General features: G+C 41.0%; 1 protein-coding gene across 1 annotated transcript in view; it reads right to left on the bottom strand.

Moving 5' to 3' along the window:
- SNX30 (sorting nexin family member 30) overlaps window positions 1–19,232 on the bottom strand; it is a 49,178-nt gene that overhangs the window by 16,944 nt on the left and 13,002 nt on the right. Inside the window, exons 2-4 of the mRNA XM_054286196.1 lie at window positions 10,432–10,620; window positions 3,958–4,068; window positions 157–315 (exon numbers count right to left, since the gene is read on the bottom strand). Of these exons, the coding sequence (XP_054142171.1) occupies window positions 157–315; window positions 3,958–4,068; window positions 10,432–10,620 (459 nt within the window). The remainder of the gene's footprint in view (window positions 1–156; window positions 316–3,957; window positions 4,069–10,431; window positions 10,621–19,232) is intronic.

Here is a 19,232-nt window from a genome sequence, read left to right on the forward strand (position 1 = left end):
CAAGGGTCTGTCACACACAATAATCAGAGTGCCCAACAACCCTCTGGTGGAAGAGGAAGTTCTGATCTGCTCATGTAGTTTTGTTAAAGCCTTTTTACCCTTATTTCAGAAGGGACTGCAAAGGTCAACAACTGTATTTGAAAGTTACTGGCTTACCTTAGCTGTGAGAAAGACGTTGAAGTGCTCATTAAAAGACAACACTGGGTGATCAGTTATTCTCTTCAAGAACTTGTCTAATGCTTTCCTCCTTGTCTCCACAAACTCTTCCGAAAAGCGATCAACAACACCCTTCACCACAAATTTTTCAGGAAGAGGCTGTCAGAGATAAGCAAACAGCACAAGATTCAAAAGACCAAAAACTTGCTTCTGTTTTGGAAATTTGGAAATAAACAAAGCAATCAAATTCCAGTCTTAACAGGAACTGAAACATTGTGTTTGTGAACAGGAACCATGCATCAGATGGGAAGCAAGCTGTGCTTAAAATTATCTTTAAGCTGGTCTGGCTTAAAGCTAGCCATTCTACTGAGTGGCTTCAGCTGAGAGACACACCAGGGAAGTCAAACAGTACTCAGACTAATTACTTGTAGCATAGCTTAGATTGTTCTCCCTACTGCTATCCATGTTCAACATCCAGCTCTGAAGAGATGCCAGAAGAGCTGCATGCTATTTATAACAGAAGCACACACCCCCGCCACCACCCAGTGCTGAAGCAAGGCTGCCCAGCCTCAGGAAACTCAGAAAATTGGACAATTCTACTTCCCACAAACCCTCTGTGAACAATTTAGAGCTTTCGCACAGGGCCCTCCTGTAAAAGGCCGACAGCCTTAGTGAGAACACTGAGCAAAACCAAACCAGGGGCTTGACACAGAAAATGGCTGGATCTTTTCTGAAGTGTGAGCACACCTGGTCATCTATCACAGCTGATTTTCCTGAGTATGTTTCTGTAAGTGACAAAAGCCTGATGATACATTCACTTTTACATCTTACTATTTTGAGTCCATCAGTTCATCTCTGCAGTTCAGTTTGACATGTAAGCCCAGACTATCTCCAGACTTGCTAGTTATACAGTCCCTCCTGTTATACTAGGATTACAGAATACACAGTACCACTTTGGATGGAAGGTAACTTTTTAAGCTGATGCATGGTTAATTTCAGCTCTAACACTACATGTGCTTTTGTTCTGTCCAGACAGCATAGACTTCAAGATTAATATCAGTTTTAAAATTGTGCTTTGTATTTCATTCTTGTGAACAAGTCCATCTAGACAATCTGCTTACAGTTATGCCAGCAATGACAGCCATTTTCACCCAATTCAGGAATCAGGATTCTCCTCTGCAAAGAGTTTGTCATCTAAAATCTGTGTCAAAAACGGTCAAAGAAAAAAACCCCAAACTATATATATTGCTTTCCCACCATACCCAAGCTCGTGTGGGTTGTACATGAAGACTTTATCTCCTAGAAAATACAGCCTGCACAACTTAGCTGCAACAGAGCTACATTTTGACCACTGTATTTGGTTCTTACAATTTAAGACTTACCTGATTATGTTTAGCATTCATATTAGTTAGTCATTCTAGTTAGACCAGCATAAGGTACACTATCATTAGACTTCTTCAGAAGTATAATACCTTGTGCATTAGTCTTCAGGGAGGAAGTAACTCTCTTCCTTTGCTTTGTAAACTTTAGCTGGGACTCTAGGAAGTCACTACCTCAGCACCATATGCAGGAGGAAAAGAAAAAAGTTTAAAGAAAAAAAAAAAGAGGGAAAGGAAGACTAGTCTAAAGAACCATAGTTCAACCGAACACATGCAAGCTGGCACTGAGTAATCACTAAAGTTTGAGCATTTGAAGAATGCACCTCTATTACACAGACTTCTGCAATTTAACCTGGTTTCAACTGCAGCAGTAGGTACATTCCTCTCCATTTTAGGCCTCTGGAAGTCCACCTAAAGTCATCAAAACACACAGCTAGCAACTGATACCTTGCTTTAACTGTGTGATAATTATCTACCTTATAGTCTTCCATCTTCCATCCTAAGTTACTTTTCCCTACTGAGACGGGTGAGCAGAGTTCATTCCCATCAGAAATGGCTTCAAGTATCCAAACATGACCATCCCAGGACAAGAAACTTGGCTGTTAGGTTTACCTTTGTAGTCTAAGACAGAACTGAGATCAGTTTTACTGTCTTTTGAAAGAAAATTTTAGAATGTCTCAGATCTTTTAAAAAGAAGTAACTATCAGAAACTGAAGAGATGAAGAGGAACTCACACTGAGGTTAGTTTTGGCTCCCAAATGTAGGCTATCATGACACACTGCGCTGATAAGACATATCATTTGCTACAGGAAGATTTTAGGCAGAATCACTATATTGAGATTAGGAAGACAACTCCCTTTTGATAATTTGTTAAAACAGAAGGCTTTCAGGGATTCCAGTATCTATAATTACAAATACAGATAGTCTTAGATTGTCTTGAAACATCTTTTCAGAAAACTCTTGAGCCAGTGCATCTGAAACCGCCTTTAGCTTCTATACCTCATATATTTCTAGACAACAAATACATAAAGCATTCAGCAGCCTCCCTACCATACCCTGCATGAAGGAGATTATTAGGGGATTCTGTAATTGCTAACTTGTGCATAAACAGACAAAATCCTTTATCTCCCTTAATAACAGCACATCCTTTTACCTCCAGAATTTCTAGAAGAAATGCACCTAAGATACTGGCTTGTTCTACAGCCAGTTCCATGTCCAGTATTACAGCTACTCATGCAAAGTTTGCTGTTCTGTCTGCAACAAATTCCTGGTAAGAGCAAAGCAGCTTGATTCCCCAGCTATGACTCACCTTCTGCTACTCGACTATTATTTACAGCCTTGCAGGCTTCAGGCAGAACTGGCTGCCTGTTAGTGTACCCAAGAAGCAGAAGCTGAATTGTGATTGTTTCAGCTGTTCAGAGAATGAGACGTGAGAAAACCGTATGGGCACTTAACACATTACACATGCCTCCACCTTCTGCTCTCAAGCTCACTGTCTTTCTTTTCACTACTGTTCACTGTATTTGCTGGCAGTTAGTGGTGTCACATGGTTTTGTGAAGTACTTCTTATCTCTGAAACACTCAGCTATTATTCCACTTGAGGCAAGTCCTAGCATAATTAAGGACTTAAACAGCGCTCGACATAGAGCAACCTAACAATACTTCTCACACAGCCTACTCCTTGCTGAGGGAGGGAGGGCAGAGAAACTTCCACCCCATCACCCACCCCAGGCAAACTAAAGTATGCTAGTAGTGTTGCTATTTCCTGCCAATTTAATTCCTACGGGGCTTTTTAAATGTCTTTGTTCAAAAGGACTGAATGCAGTGATCTCACAGGTTTCCTATAGCTACATATAAGGTAGGACTAACCTCCTCACATCAAATAAGGTGGTCAGATCACCAGTTTCAGCAACAATGGGTGCAGTAGTTTAGCTAATCTTATTAGGCAAACTTCTGCCTACTGAAGGCATGCAATAGCTACCAAACCAGAGGCTGAGACTACCAAGTCAGTGCTATTACATGTCAGTGCTATTAAGTGTTAGCACAAGCAGTTTTAAATTACTCTGCAAAACCAGCTCAAAAGGCCATCTTGAAAACTGAGACTAGAACCTGAAGTATCTGTGGCTTTTCATAATTCCTAGATGCTTTGAAATACAGATGTGAAAATTGAGTGAACAGATTAAATGTATTCTATTTATGTCACAGCTACTGTAGTCAGCACAGGTATTGCCCTGCAGGAGGCTGACAAAGCTTACCTCTCAGGTGTGCCACTCAAGGAAAGTCTAAGCTTCCTAACTAGTCAGGAACAGGAAGCTAAAGAGAATAAAGTACTGTTTTTTAAACCTAGACACATTGCATCCAAATATTACCCTTGTGCAGATGCACAACTGTCCTTAACAGCAGATTCTTGCTTACTACCTACGGGAATAAGATGTGTTGGCTGAGACTCTTCCAGCTTGTTTCTCAACCAGTCGAAGTCTTGGTACCGCCGACGGACAGAATACTCTGGCAAATCAAACTCTGCTCGCGTGGTCTGGAAAAGAACAGATATAATTAGTGTGCAGCAACTTCAGAGCTTAGCAGCAAATGCAGTACAGCCATCTCTGGCAAGGGTGAAGCCAGACAAGCCTTGCAGGGGGGTGTTAATCCCCAAAATTTTGCAGCCAGCATGAGAGAAAGATCCTCTGGTCTTCCAAGCAGTGGAAAAGCAGCAATATGAAAAATGACTGCTTAGAGCTGATGTGTTAAGATCTATTTGAAGTTCATTACATGTTCTGCTCTCATCATGGTAGAAGTCTGTAGAGCAGAAGCACTGTGCACCACATAACTCTTTTGGCAGTTACAAGATTGCAAAGACTGTATGAGATATTCATTGTGAGGACAAGACTATTTTAACCATCAATAATTAAAAGTAAAGGTGTTTACTGATTTGTTTATTCTATGACATGCACAATCCACAGGTGAAAAAGTGTTTCACCACTGTCTTGTATTCTAAGACTGATGGGCTTATCACACTCCAAGGTGAAGAGATGAGAACATAAGCCACTGCAAGGTTTGATGGACCATTTTTGTTGACTTCCAAGATGAAGAAACAAGTCTGCTTATGTGTATACCCGATTAGATATACTAGTACATTAAATTAAACTTTTAAAATTTTCCTTCTTTAGGGCAAGGTCACTACAAGTTTGAGGGGAAAAAAAATAAGTATGCAGATAAACTGCTGGCAAGTGTTTTATCCAGTCTTTGAAGAGTCCATAACCTGGAAGGTTGACTGTATGGGGCTGCTTGCACAGCATGTACTGCAACTGCCTAAAAGCACTCGTGGAACCGTGTACCAACTAGGAGTGTCTGCTGAAGAGCCTGGCATTGCAGGGAGGTGGCCCTTGTAGTTATGTCCCTCTGAGAAGCACAGGCAGCTATACTTCAGTTACTTGCAGCATTATGTCCACCTTGCAATGCACGGCGTGCAGTGCCAGCACACTACGTGCCTGCAGCCAGGCATCAAACCCAGCACACTCTGAGGAATACACCAGCAGCTCCAGCCTTGAGCTGGCATCGAGTCCAGCACCTGATTGCTTTGCTAGTCCCAGCCAGTAGCAGCCTTTAAATGCCATCCACCTCTTCACTTGCTCTCTGGATGACTTTAACTCTTCAATTGCTGCATTTTACTCCTACCAATCACCACTGGGGATCCTGTATAAGTTCTATATATGAAATCTCTTTCTAGGGTGAACTCAGGAGCCTTAACACAGTATCAACAGCACAGTAGGTCTACGATACTGTAAGCAGCAAGCTGATGTGTACCTATGAAATTGTTTGGCTTCTAGTAAAGGAAGGCACAGACAGAAAAAGAAATCAGGATCAGCTCCCCCGTTCTTTGACCTGATAGCCATAGTAAGCAATATAGAGGTTAGTCTATGGACTAACATAAAGAATCCTCATGAATTGGAGCAGTTTTGTTTCTAGATGAGGGACTACCAAGACCCCAGTATCCACTGCAGATCTGTGCTTTACTCAGCTATGCACTTCTGACAGTAACACCAGCTTATTTAACATCAAAGAGTGCCACACTATGAATTTGACTTCTGAGACTTCATCTGAATCATTTTCCCTTGTTTCGAGTAACAAAATGAATGGCTTTAAATATAAAGCCATAATAAATAAAATAAATAAAAAATAAATAAATATAAATGGCTTTAAATATAAAGCCATCTATAAATAAAAGAAAGGGGGGAAAAAAGGGTGTGATGAGGCAGTAATAATTCAGCAGAAGGCAGATCATCTGTGAACTGGCTGTCACTGCCCAATGGCATTTTAAGAGATCACACAATGAGTGAATGAGAGTAATCAGAATGGCTACACATTACAGTGTCTTATCCTGCAGAATGAGAATGAAGGTAAAGTCTCCCATCTGTTAGCACTGAGAAGCTTATTAACTACTATTCTGCTAACAGTTAAGGAAAACCATATAAGACTGCCTAGGAGTTGGAAAGCAGGGTTAAGTCCCAGTACACAAACCATACATTAGCTACAGTTCACCTCTACCAAACCACTCTTGTTGCCTTTACTTCACAAGCAGAAGTGCAAAGTTTTCTATATCACATTTTTCCACTGAGATGAAAATACAGCAGCAACATTTCAGTGTTTACTGTAAAGGTTATGAAATCTAGACAGCAAATAAGCTTTTCAAAGACTATTTGGGCAGAACATAAAGGCCCTTCAAGGTTTTAATGAAACCTCACTAATTCTGAAAGAATTTGGATCTCAGATGAAACTCTTCATTAGTATAGCACAAGTTATTTCTTCCAGATTGCACAAAAGAGGAAGGAGGATCCTGCCACTGTCGAAGCAGCACTGAGGAACGTGTTCCCTGAGGCAGCTCGGGGTGCAGCTGCAGTGGGAGCTGCAGGCTGAGCTCAGGCTGGGCCAGCCCAGGCACAGAGGCCCTGAAGAGCCCATCCTGGGCACACAAGGGCCCGGGGCCTGTGCCCAGCCAGGGCACCGGACACTGGGACACGGCAGGAGCCGACGGTCCCACACCTCCCCATGCTTGGTGAGGGGATAAGAGCCCAGGGATTCCTTTGTTCTGGGTCCCTCCCCAGAGACACCAGCCCGAGCTGTTTGTTTGTTATTGTGCTGTGATGAAATTATTTTTAATGGCTGGGACGTTCGAGACTGCTATGGGAAACCTAGGTATGGAAACCTGGTGTGACTGTGTGAGTGATGGGGCATAGCTGGGAAGAGGCCTTGGGTCCAGCTCAGGTGGTGCAAGAGTGACTGCCAGAGTGGATCCTGGATGGTTGAGCAGGGAAATTTCCATAACAGACAACAAGTAAAGCACCTATGTTTTCAACACAGTTAAATTCCTCCTGCTTTCTCAGCAAGATTCATAAGTCTCATCTTGCAAGGACATGTGTCTTTTTCCAAAGGAACCTGAGAAACTTACACGGCAGATGTCAACCTCACAAAAAATAATGGGCAAGATGTTTCCAGCAACTTATTGAAAATTCTAGCACACTTCCACTAAGTCAGCACTGCAACACTCTGGGCTCAGTTTTACTATCTGGAAAGCAGACAGTTACAGACAGTTTTACGTCAATTGCTAGAATAGTTTTGACTAGAGGCAGTATTAAAGCAGTCACCAAGTGTCTTGGTCTTTCATAAGATTCTTGTCTTCCTTGGAAGGAGTTAACAGCCAAACCTGAAGCTAGCCTATGATGACAATACGAAGATATTTTTACCCTAGTTCTACTCTCTAACTCACCAGACTTGACTGCAGATTCCCCTCCATGTCACTATTTAAGCTTGAGGCAAAATCTTCAACTAGGAAAAGAAGAGAATGACAGAGAGGGGGAAGGGAAGAAGGCTGGTGTTCTTAGCACTCCAGTATTTCTTTTTGCCTCCAACAGTTTAGCCTATTTGAAAAAGACTTCATATCACTTTTACCTGCTCCTCTCTAGGGAATAAAGCTGTTTCATGTGTTCCAAGTAATGTCATGGAAGCATGAGAAGGACAGGAAAGTGAAAACAAGACCTCCACTTGGTCCAATGGCTACTACTGATTGGTTTCAAAGACTCTCCCTTCAAGCCTGCAGAGCAACTGCATGACTCTGAGCAATGGCACTCAGCTGTTCAGACCTCCATGGGAAAAGGCACAGAAGAAGGCCTTGCCATCCTAGAAAGTACAATGAAAATGAAGTTACAAGTACACTTATTTATGTTTTCTCAGGAGAGATGACTGCATAACATATGGTCAAGCTTTACTTTCCCCTTTCTTCCTAAAAAAGGACTCTGTTTGGTAAAGTCTCCCTAAAATGCACCTCCATCTACCTGAAGAACACAAAGACACTTCAATCATCACAGTCATGACCCATTAAGTTCCACCACAACTTCTACCTACCTTTACAGTTTCACTAGCCCCCCTGTGTAAGGAAACTGCTTACTAACTTGCATTAGTAACTGCATTAGCAAGATGAACACAGGGTATGAGAGAATCAAGGAAGTCAGTCCTGAATCGCTTTCTTGTTAGCTGAAGGATTACCATTACATTCTTTAAATGTGTTCATCCACAAGACAGGCTAGGGAATGCTACCTGGCTCTTACTAGGGAGCTGTGAAAACAGGTACACAAGCAGGATCAGGTAAACTGCTAAGTCTTCCTTTGCAAGCCAATGTTTTGACCCTTCCTCAGTCACCACCACCTGCTAACAAAGGTATGAGAAGATGAAAAGCACGGGGCATACTGCAAGACTTTTTTTTTTTCTATTAGAATGAAGGATCTATAAAAACAAAGAGAGAAAAAAAAACCCCACGCAACACCAATGAGACTGTGATCAGTCTACGCCTTTCCCTACAGTGGTATCCTGTCACAACCACACATTACTGGTTGTGTGGAGCAGTTTTTCAGGGTGCTGAAAAGCAGCACCCTGGTGATGCTGCTTTTCAGCCTTCAGAATAACTCATTCTATGACCTATGTTTATCCAAACCTTTGAGGTTCCAGAAGCATTCTCCAGTAGAGAAGAAAAAAAACCCAGCCGTCCCTGCCTCCTAATTCAGAGTCACCAGAGAGGCCTCAGACTTCTTTCCTGCAAGGCTATAAGGGAGGTGTTGCGAAGGCTCCTCATCTCACTCCATGAATTATTCTTGTGCAGCTTTTTTGCCATGTTTAATCACTGCTTGCAGATACAATGGCTAATTGGCAATTAGCTTGTCACTGAACACACCTTGTTTGTAGGGCAAGAATGGGTTACACCATTAATACTGTTAAATCTTGAACAATGATAGTCCTAGATAGTCCTAGAGGTTCTGACCCTAGAGATTAACCAGAAGTTTCCACAAATAATAAAACTAAAGAAATGAGGATTTCATGGTGATTCAGAACAACAACTTACTCAGTTTCATAACTGCATTGCAATGGTATGATATAGCAGATTCATGTGCTACAATGAGACTCAAAATAAAAAAAGTATTAATAGACAGGCAGGTAGACATCAAAATCAGAAGTATAGAATTATTTTCTAAATAAGAAAAGAGACATGGTAATACTTCTGATCTAAATATGGTAAAGACCTTGGCCATGTTTCAGAGTTCTGCTTTAAAAAGAAAAGGAACCCTTGAACATTAGGATTTCCAAGCATAGGAACATAATTAGGGTGCTATAAAATATATAGAAATATTTTATATTGGCAGAATAATTTGAATCTTAATTTAAGAGAGAAACAACATCAGCCAATTTTAGCTATTTCTCTGTGGAAAGATGCATTTTATTTTGTGGTTCCTATTCCTTCTGATGAAGTAATAGCTGAAGGGTAAACTGCTCCAAGTAAAAAAACATACAATGTTTCCTGCAAGATTAAGACTGTTAAGAGTAAAAATGAATGACAGAACTGTGTTAAATGTGCAGGAAGAGATAGTTACTATTTTAGAGAAACTCCATTTTCTCCTGTGCAGTCTGAAAGTGAAACTTTGAAGTGGACATTTGGAAAAAAATTATCTGTGGCCTGTAAAGGTTCCTCATCTCCATAGAAAATATTTGCTCCAGTACATACTGCCGTCTAAGTGGGCTAGAGGAATGTTAATCTTTCTGGACAAATATATCAAGTATATTACCAGTAATGTTACTGAACACTTTTTGCCTTGGTAACTACAAGTGCCCAAAGCAGATGTCAACATCACCTAGGAGCTCATTATAATGAGTTAGTTAAGAGGAATCAATATTTCAGCTATGAATGTAGTGGACTTTTCAGATCACTTTTCATATAAATATATATATATTACATTCATGACTGAACGACAACAGGTGCTGAAATAATCTCCAGCCACTTTTGGTTGGCAGCAGCATTTTCAGGCTACTTCATTTTATAATCAGCTGTAGAGCTATCTGAACCAGCAACTGCATGAAAGCTAGTTTACAGCTGAGGATCAAGACTATGATTTTAGTGGATAACAGAGGAAATGTAGAAAACGCTTCCAGCAACAAGCTTAAAGCATTTCAGAAAAGGATAGACACAAAAATGAGATGATTAACAGTGAACGAATGACAAGACAAATTCACCTTAAGGGAACTCAAACCAAGTAAGTGTCAGATTGTTTAAATGAACAAACTGTGAAGTTAATGAAAGAAACTGGCCTTGCAAGTTTACAAACAGTTCTATTTAGGAATCAGAGACAAAAAAAAATAAAGCTACATTGACATGTTAAAAGCTTTTTCCACAATTTCAGACACTGAAGTAAGTTCTGCTAAGAAAAGTCACATCTTCAGCACATTCACAAGGGACCAAATGACACTAAGTTCTTGTCCTTAAGATAGGAAAACAGCGCAAGATGTGAATATCCAGCATGACCTCCAGTTATCCCACGAAGAAAGAAGTACTAGAAAAGAGAATATTGCTTTGTACCTTTGTTGTAACCCTGTATGTAATGTATGTCTCCATTGTGCACACGTGTTTTTTGGGATCATCAACAGTAACAAAGAGGTCTCTAGTTTCCACATCCAAGTCATCATCCAACTGCAGTCTGTTGAGGAGAGATGAGGAGGAGGCTGGGCTAGAAGTGTCCACGGGTGTGCCATTGGGCAGGCTGAGATCCTGTATTGGAGAGGAAAAAAAAAAAAGAAGTTTTTAATAAGCTTAACAGATTCAAGGTAAAACATAGTATTTTCAAAGACACCATAGACAAGCTTCTCTGATACATTATAAGGGTCGTTTGTTTCAGCATCTCCAAGGACCACCCTTTTCCAGGACACCTGGGCAACATATTAAAGTCTTCAAGCACTAAGCTGAGGATAAAGCACATTACCAATATACCTTCCCTAAATACAGCACAACCTGCTTTCAATTCCTAAGGAAGGACAGCATTGCTGAGCCAACACTTCCTGGTGAGACTGAGCCAACCTAGACTGAAAACAAAACAGCTAGGCAAATCAAGAGACCTTATAAGACAGGTTTCAGGTGAAATGGCAACAGTTCAGTTATCTGGAATGCAGTTAGCTTTCACCTCTGGAGACTCCTAGGGTGGAGGAAGGAGCAAAACTTCCATCAGAGGCCTCCCATCCAGTCTATTAACCTCCACACATGTTGACAGCAGCCAGAGTCTGAACTGCCACCACTGCAGTACGCAAGTCACAGATCATACTCTCCCGCACAAGAGTCTAGGCACACGTCCTTTTTGGAATCCTAAAGCAAATGAAAACACTACTTTTTCCTTGGAGAGGCCCTCATTCCCATTCTCCCTAGCCTAAGAGTGTCATCCAGCACTGAGAAAAGAGAGAGGCCAAAAGATCCAGCAAGTTGCTATTTTAGGAAGAAAAATACAGCAAAACAACTTTCTAGCGAGCTTGGTACATCCACACACCTTCAAATCTCACACTTCAATACAAACCAACTACTCCATAACAGTAGTTATTGCATGTGAAAAATGCGTATTTTGTGATTGGCTTTCCTCAAATATTAAAATGAATATTATATGTGTTGTGCTAGAAAGTAATGCTGTATTAATTCTCTTAAGTACTGTGTTAAATATAGTTTTAGGTTATTAAAAATGCTAAAATAGAAACTATGCTATGTAGGATACTTTTTTTAAAGAAAGGACTTGCAGCGACATAGTAGCCACCGGACACCTAAATCTTTCAGAGGAAAAGAATTTATTGCCCTCTCATCAGAAGAAAGGAACTTCTTCCCACCTTGAAGGCGCTGTTAGGATTCCGAGGAAGAAGTTGACGACGACCAGACAGAATCCTTTGTTTGTTGAATGTAATTTATGCATCATGTATGAAGTATATGAATATGCAAGCTATTGCTTTTAAGGGTTAATCCTCTGTTAACCCTAACGGGTGTCCTTTTTCAGGCTTGTGCTGCCCAGAGAAAGGTACCCAGACGTCCACAACTCTTTGTTTCTATTGTCTCATATTGTACTAATTCAAATTGGCCAAGTTATTATTACTCTAATTGTCTCATTACTCTAATGGTATACTATTTTTATAACCATTTTATTACTATTAAACTTTTAATATTTTAAAAACAAATTGTTGGTGTTTTTCACATTGCACTTGCATAAATATCACAGCAACTTAACATGTTTCATGCTTTTTGCTCTGGTTTTATAGCAGAGGGAGCTGTCAGTGTGTGACAAGTTGTACAGAGAAAGTCCTAAGGATCAATGGCTCTTCTTTCCGAGAAGACAGGACAGTTTTTTGTTTGCATCTTTTTAATAGTAGCACAGGAATAGATTTATCCACAGAGTGATTTCCCTTCTTGCTAAACAGAGAAACATCACTACAGCCAAGCACCACATTAACTAGAAGAGTTTTAGTTACACAATTACTTCCTAGACCCAACTTCACACAACTGTAAGTGGCCAGACAAAACCTAACATCTTAGCAAAGCAACCACATGTCAATGAGACCCCCTCTGTTCATCAATGCTCCTTTAGCCAAAGGTACAGAATCACAGGCAAGAGCTTTGAGGTAAAGTTACTTACAAAGGTCAGCTTTTGATAATGGCTAAAATCACAGCTAAATTTCTACCAGTCATTGTCCATCATCATGGGTGTACTGAGATTTCATGAAGAGCCATGTTGCAGTACTGTAGAACTGTGGCAGCATTGCTCTTCACCTTGAGGGCTGCCTTATGAAGTAGAGAAAATAATTGTTTAGCCTAGACATTTTGGGAAAGGGGTAATCTAAACTATTGTGTACTAACTGAGGTTAGATATGTTCCCTCAGCTAATGTACAGAAGCAGCTGCCAACAAATAGATGGTTTCAGATTTAACTGGCAGGTGAGCAAGACAGGAAGTCAGGCACTCAAATGCTCTCAGGAGGGCAAAAGAGCAGGAGGAGCAAGGCACAGCTTGCCAGCTCAGACGTGAGGTAGACACTTCAAACTACACAAGCACCTCGCTCAGATTCAGCATAGGAGGAACATGTACAACAGGAGGAAGCAATGGCACAGTAACTCAGAATAAGCTGTAGACAGGATAAGGTTAACAACAGGAGATGGATTCAGAAAATCTGCAGTTCATCTAGACAAGAGAATTTGGCTGAGCAGAGTAAAAAGCAAAGCAAACCTTGGGATACCACAGTAGCTTCATACCTTCATACCACAAGAAGACAAATTTGTTTCTGTTTCCAAAGCAAAAAGCTCACCATTGCCCATGTGCATTGAGCATTAACGTACAACTTGCACCAGAACTACAGCCAGTCATATTCTAAGCTTTCAATAGGACAATTAACTTGCAAAAACAGCTTAAGCCTGATTCCACAGGAGATCTCAAAAGCTTGTAATAAAACTTTTCCAAAGTTTTTTCCAAAACTTTTCCAAAAGAGAGCTTAAAGCATGTGATGGAATCTGCTTAAAATATGAGAATCTAGAAAAAGAACCGAAGATGGAGCTTGCAGTCAGTTAGCTGCTAGCCAGTTAGTATGAAGATAGCACTTTCCTCACTAATTCTCTTGGGAAGTTACAATAACATACAAGTATGTCTTGCACATTTTCAGCAGCACAGAACTCTGTGAAGGTTTGAATTCACTTCATTTCACTTGAGTGTATTCATGCAGTCATGGGTCCTGTGGAATATCTGGGGTGTTAAAGGCTGTGATAGTTCTATATTGGATGAAAACACTCCAGACCTACATCAAGCAAAGTTTCTGTACCAGCAGTGGCTCAAATCAGGAGAGCTGCTAGCTGTGGTGGTGGGGAAAGGAGAGATGATGTGTTACTGTGCTGTACTGCCTCATCTGCACGATCCTCCCCTGGAAAAGACAGCTGGCATCATACCCTGCTACTTGGCTACTTTTCAGTAGATGAAAGCCAAGTTAGAAGCTAACTATTTCTCCTCCTGAAAGGGTGCAACCTCCTAGATAAGTGCAGTAGAAACAACACATACAGCTGCTGAATCCTCATTTAACAGTACGCAGGATCAGTTTTGCTGAGGGCTTATGCTATTGCTAGAAAGAGACAGGCTTTGAAGTATGACAGCAAGATACCTCAGGCTGTAATCCCACCATTAGAGCACCTCCATGTCATGTTAATTTCCCAGCCTTTCTTCCATGAGACTTGGGTGATTTAATTTTTTTCTTTTTTTGGTATTCGGGAAACAAGACTGCACCATTTGTGTTAGTCTGCTTTTACCACAGGAAGAGGAGTATGTCCTGCAGAGCCAAGTAGGAAAGGAGATATGCAGCCACCTGTGTTTCTACCTGTTGGTATCATACCCACAAGCATCTGAAATACTGGCTAGTATTATCCATTTTATATAAACAAGCTAGCAAGCTGTGTCTGACTTCAGTGCCAGTGGCTTATGCATCAGCTTCACCTTTAGGGCACCAAGTAGCTGCCCATCCATGTTCTAAGTAACTCTCTGAGGTAGTATTGTAAGAGACCAGCACAGTCCAGGTCACAGCAGGCACCTAGTGCTTTCAAAGCCTTTTGTCAAAGTACCTGTTACTCACAGTACTCAGTCTGCCATAAAGCTGAGCAGTCCCACAGCAGAGAGGAGGGGAGGCTGCTCCTGGTTAGCCAGGCAAGGTGGCTCGGAGAACATGTTTTGCCAAGACATTGTTCACTTCTTAGTGAGCATCCACAAAGATTTTTCAGAAGTTTCAATAAAGATCCTTAGTCACTTAGTCCCCACTTCCTCAGGACAGTCTAAACAGCTTTGTCATCTGTTGAAGTAGGTCAGGTCAAGGTGTAGCAAGGCCTGGATCGCAACCTATAGTAGATACAGTATGATATTCAGACTTTCAGGTTCATGAGCTACTCATTCTTGCATACAGCTGTGAAACAACCACAAGAGCAGGCTTTTCATGCATTCCTAGGAAGTTCCCAGAATTCCTCAAGACACTTGAATTTATGGGTACAGAAGTCAGGTGATTTTAGCAGCATGTTTGGTATCCTACAGTACCAGGCAAGTAGGACTGAACTGCCTGTGCTGGAAATGCAACCTGGCAACTATGCAGGCTGCCATCTGATAAAGCTGCTTCACATTACTCTGCTAAATCATGCTCTCCAAACACCTTGACTAGTCAGCCAGCCCAGAAACAGATATTAAATCTATCAAGAAGTTCACTTCATCCAAACATAAAATTCAACTGAATTTTCTATACTAGAAGTCTGTATGTGAGATTCAAAATTAGTTGGGAAGTTTCCAACTGTTGACATGTTCTCCCAGGAGATTTTCCACAACTCCATTTACAAAGCAGTTTGGATCCACACGAAGCAGAAACTTCAGGAGCTTGGTATTCAGTCTTCTGGATGGCGGCCTCCCCCCAGGGAGTAGTTTGCCAGAGAAAACATCCAGGATTCAACCTTGAGGGCCTAAATTTCCATAGGTATTGTTTTATTGTGAAGACCATGGAGTCTTCTGCTGAGTTAAAGCAACTAGTTGATACTACAGTTTCCAGAAACTGAATGCTAGTTTTCACCTATCCTGCCTGAGCAAGTGTACAGCTTAACCAGACAGCTTTGCTGTCAAAGCAGCAGTCCATGAAGAAGCAGAAGATGTGGCTCAGCCAGGTCTTCCAAGCACGAATAAACTCACCTCTGCAAAGAGTTACCCTGAACCAATGTGATACTGTGGGCACACTGCTCCCATTTAACAAGTATTGTGTGACACTAAGAAACATTTAGAAATGTTGCTGTTTAGAGGTGCACTTAACCCTAAAATCCCCTGCATAACTTAGAGACCTGAGAACCAGGCCTATACTGCTTCTAGAACCCCATTGCTTTGCTTCCGAAATTCAGAGTGCTGCAGACTTTTTCCTTCTGTTTCAAGGTGTTCCATTGCTTTTTGCCATTCATTTCACAGACACACAATGACAGAGCCATGTTAAGCAGACAACAATTCCACAAAATTATAGCTGGGTTTTGGAACACTCTTATCTCCATACCTTCAGTACATGACAGTAAGTCATAGGGGAATGGCAGCCAGTGACTGGAAAACTGAAGTGGTTTAGACACAAACATTCCTGAGGGCACTATAAAAGCTTACATGAACTTGGCTTTCACACATCTATTCATAACACTCCTTGTCTTATCCCAGCAAGTTTTGAATGCAGGTATTTTTTTGCATAGGTCAACTCCATGTAGAAAGAAAAAGCACTTCTGCATCTTTCAGTACACCTAGATTAGCTCATCCATGTACAGTATTCTATCAGAAGACCCACCTGTTTAGTGAAATTTCAGTCTACACAGTACTATTATTCAATACCAGCTAGATACAGAACAACTTTCCTTCTCTATCAGGCAGGAAGATCAGATTTTGTTTTTCAGAAGTCACTTCTGTTTCTTCACATGTCTGAGACAGTACATGTCCCAGCCTCTTGCACTTGCTTTTGAACAGTAATTTACGGCACCAAAGTGGGCACACAGAGTGCAGAGAAGAGAGAATGCTGTGGACACAGAAGGGATGGAAAGAACAAGGCAATCATACTTAACTGGGTTTAAAAAAAAAATCCCCACAGTTAAATGCCAAAAACCCTGTTCATTTTCAAGAAGAAGAACCATGTTCCTACACTGATCCACAAATAAGACAGTGCTAAGTTGTTTGACAAAAACTGAAGAACTGTGATAATAAATTTCTACTCTAGACCTACTGTCCTGGAAAAGGGTAAATTGTCACGTGTGCCAGCTCCTGATATCCTTCTCCAGTAATGGAAGGGATGGTACAGTTTATGTGGATGTACTCACAAGGAACAAGATGATACTTTCCAAAGAGGTCAGTGGTTTCCATTATAATAATAATCTAAAATCAGACTGTAAGGTTGAGGCCGTTTTAAGAGGAACAGAGAGTAAGAACAAATCAAAAGGAATTCCTCTTGCTCTTAAAATGTGTCAGTAGAGGAGGAACAATGATGGGTTGCTGAGGACCCAAGCGAAATTTAAACTTCTTAGCTGTGAAGGGTATTATGAACCGAGTCTGTGGGCTCTGCAGGGTCAGACAGAAAAAGCCCAATTTAACAGGGCACGCTTCATCTCTAAAGTTTCAGCAATACAACTGGTGTTTTGCTCATCTAGCCAAAAATCCACTAGATAAAGACTAGACCAATTTGCTCTCAGAATATTTTAAACAAGTGTCCAAGTACAACATGCTGCCAAGCCATGAGTCTGATGACTTTGCTCTGGTGTTCATCATTTGAACTACTATTTCTGCTCTGTAGGTGAGATTTGGCTAGAGACACACTCCTCAGCATCCCTGGGGAAAAAAAAGGAATTTAAGATGCAACAGCTAATCATGATGGCCTGCAGTTTGGCACTGCTTAAGGCCTGGGATCATTCTTGCTTATACAGGTATCATACTTGGAATAGTGCTTCTTTCCATTTCAGCTGGACAGAGAAACACTGAATCAAACTTTACAGAGGCACCACATGGTTGACACAAGCATTTTCCAAGCCTTCTCATGTAGGTCATGGGATTCACACCTTGTTTCTGAGGTTAACAGCCAAATTTCATAGGATGGATTATTTTACTTTGTAGTTTGTTTTCTAATAAGTCATCCCAGTTAAGCTAAACAGAACAAGAATGTGGGCACAGAAACATTCTGGCAAACAGCATTTTCAGGAAGAGCGATAAGCTATCTCCTACCTCTGTTGCTAAAGTCTTTAGGGACACAGCTATAATACAGCTTAGTTTCAGCATTCCTGCGCACCAGGGCAAAACAAAGTGTCAGAAGAAAGTGTCAAGTACCACATCAGACTATCTGCTCATACAGTCAGTCTGGCTATAAGTCTGTCTTCTCACAGTCCATAAAAAGCAGGTTGCTTTCTGTAGTCCAGAAGAGGACTGTGCAAATCCCATCTAAACCTAAATATGGTTCAGGTTGGACTCTAAAAATCAGGAATGTGAGTGGAATCTCATAGATGTTTTATAACAGTTTACAACAGTTAAGACAAGACTTTCAATACTAGTAATAAGCCATGTTACTGTGCTGCTTTGTGCATGAAAGGTCAAATGCCTTTGGAGGACAGGCATCTGGAAGATGAAATGCATTATTATTTGCAGCAGACATTAATAAGGCAAAATGTAAAGGTATAATACACGTTTTGAACTTACTAACTGCCATGAAGCTGACATGCACACTCCCAAAATCCTTTGGACAGGAAATAAAGTGCAAGGAATAACTGCAGGATTACCATAGCTTCCTTACAGTGGTAAATATCAAGAGGTAGCTCATCCACAGGAGCCGAAAACAAGAAGTTTCAGATACAAGGCTAGCTTTTACATCTGTTTTTAGAGCACCTGAGTTCTTGCAGAAGGCTGAATCTGTCTTCCTAAGCAAACTGCCAGGCTGGCAACTGTGCAGCATGATTAGTTCAGTTGTGTTTCAGCTGCAGAAAGTAGTATAAAAGTGCTTATGACCTGATGGAAAGCAGGAGAGTTTAAGATTTAGGCAGAACTTGGATGCTCCTTTAAAAGAGCTAGAGGTTTTTTTTGTCCTTCTATGGTTTTCAGTAGTAGGCAAGAGGCACCAATTCAAGTCTATCTTCAGAGCTCAAAGGCCTCCACAAATGGGAGAAGCTACACGTCCTTAGAAACATTCAGAAAATAATGGAATTTATGACCTCTAGCTCTGTTAAGCTCCACGTCTGTAGGAAAGGTTTTTGTTCCAGTAATATTACTTGTTACACGGGATTCTGCAGTTGTGTGCACAAAAACACCACAAACCATTTCAACATGTTAAAGAGCACCTTGTCAACAAACAAGGGTAAGGAACCCTGTGTTATGTTTGAAGCTTCACTTTCAGAAGCTGAGGGCTGACCTTCTAAATAGCAAAGCAGCAGCCAGGATTTCAGACCATGAGCTGGAAAACTTGAATCCTGCATATGACTAGGAATCATTCCCAATCCAAGAAACTAGATTTATATCTGATTACAGATGGAACAGTTTATTAAGCTTGTCCAAACTAAACTGCCTTCTCCTAGAGACATACAGTTTTGTGTTAAAGGTCTGCAGACACATCATGCAGAAGTTTGGGTTTTCCCTCCACTCTCTAGAAGCAGGTTTAGTTACATATGTTATCTAGCTACTCAGTGTCACCAAACTGTTCATTTGGCTTTTGAGAGCAAACAGTAATATGCTGGGTTTTTTCATTGTGAACAGATGCAAAGGACTGAGGAGAAACAGAGAAGAAACAGGAGAGAAAGAGATAAGAGGCTGGAAAGCACTGTAGTATCCTGGTGATTACTTCATTTAAACAAGAAAGAA

Source organism: Melozone crissalis, unplaced genomic scaffold, assembly GCF_028551555.1.
Source record: "Melozone crissalis strain CALT ecotype California unplaced genomic scaffold, PUWL_Pcris_2 ptg000005l_1, whole genome shotgun sequence".
Classification (NCBI taxonomy): domain Eukaryota; kingdom Metazoa; phylum Chordata; class Aves; order Passeriformes; family Passerellidae; genus Melozone; species Melozone crissalis.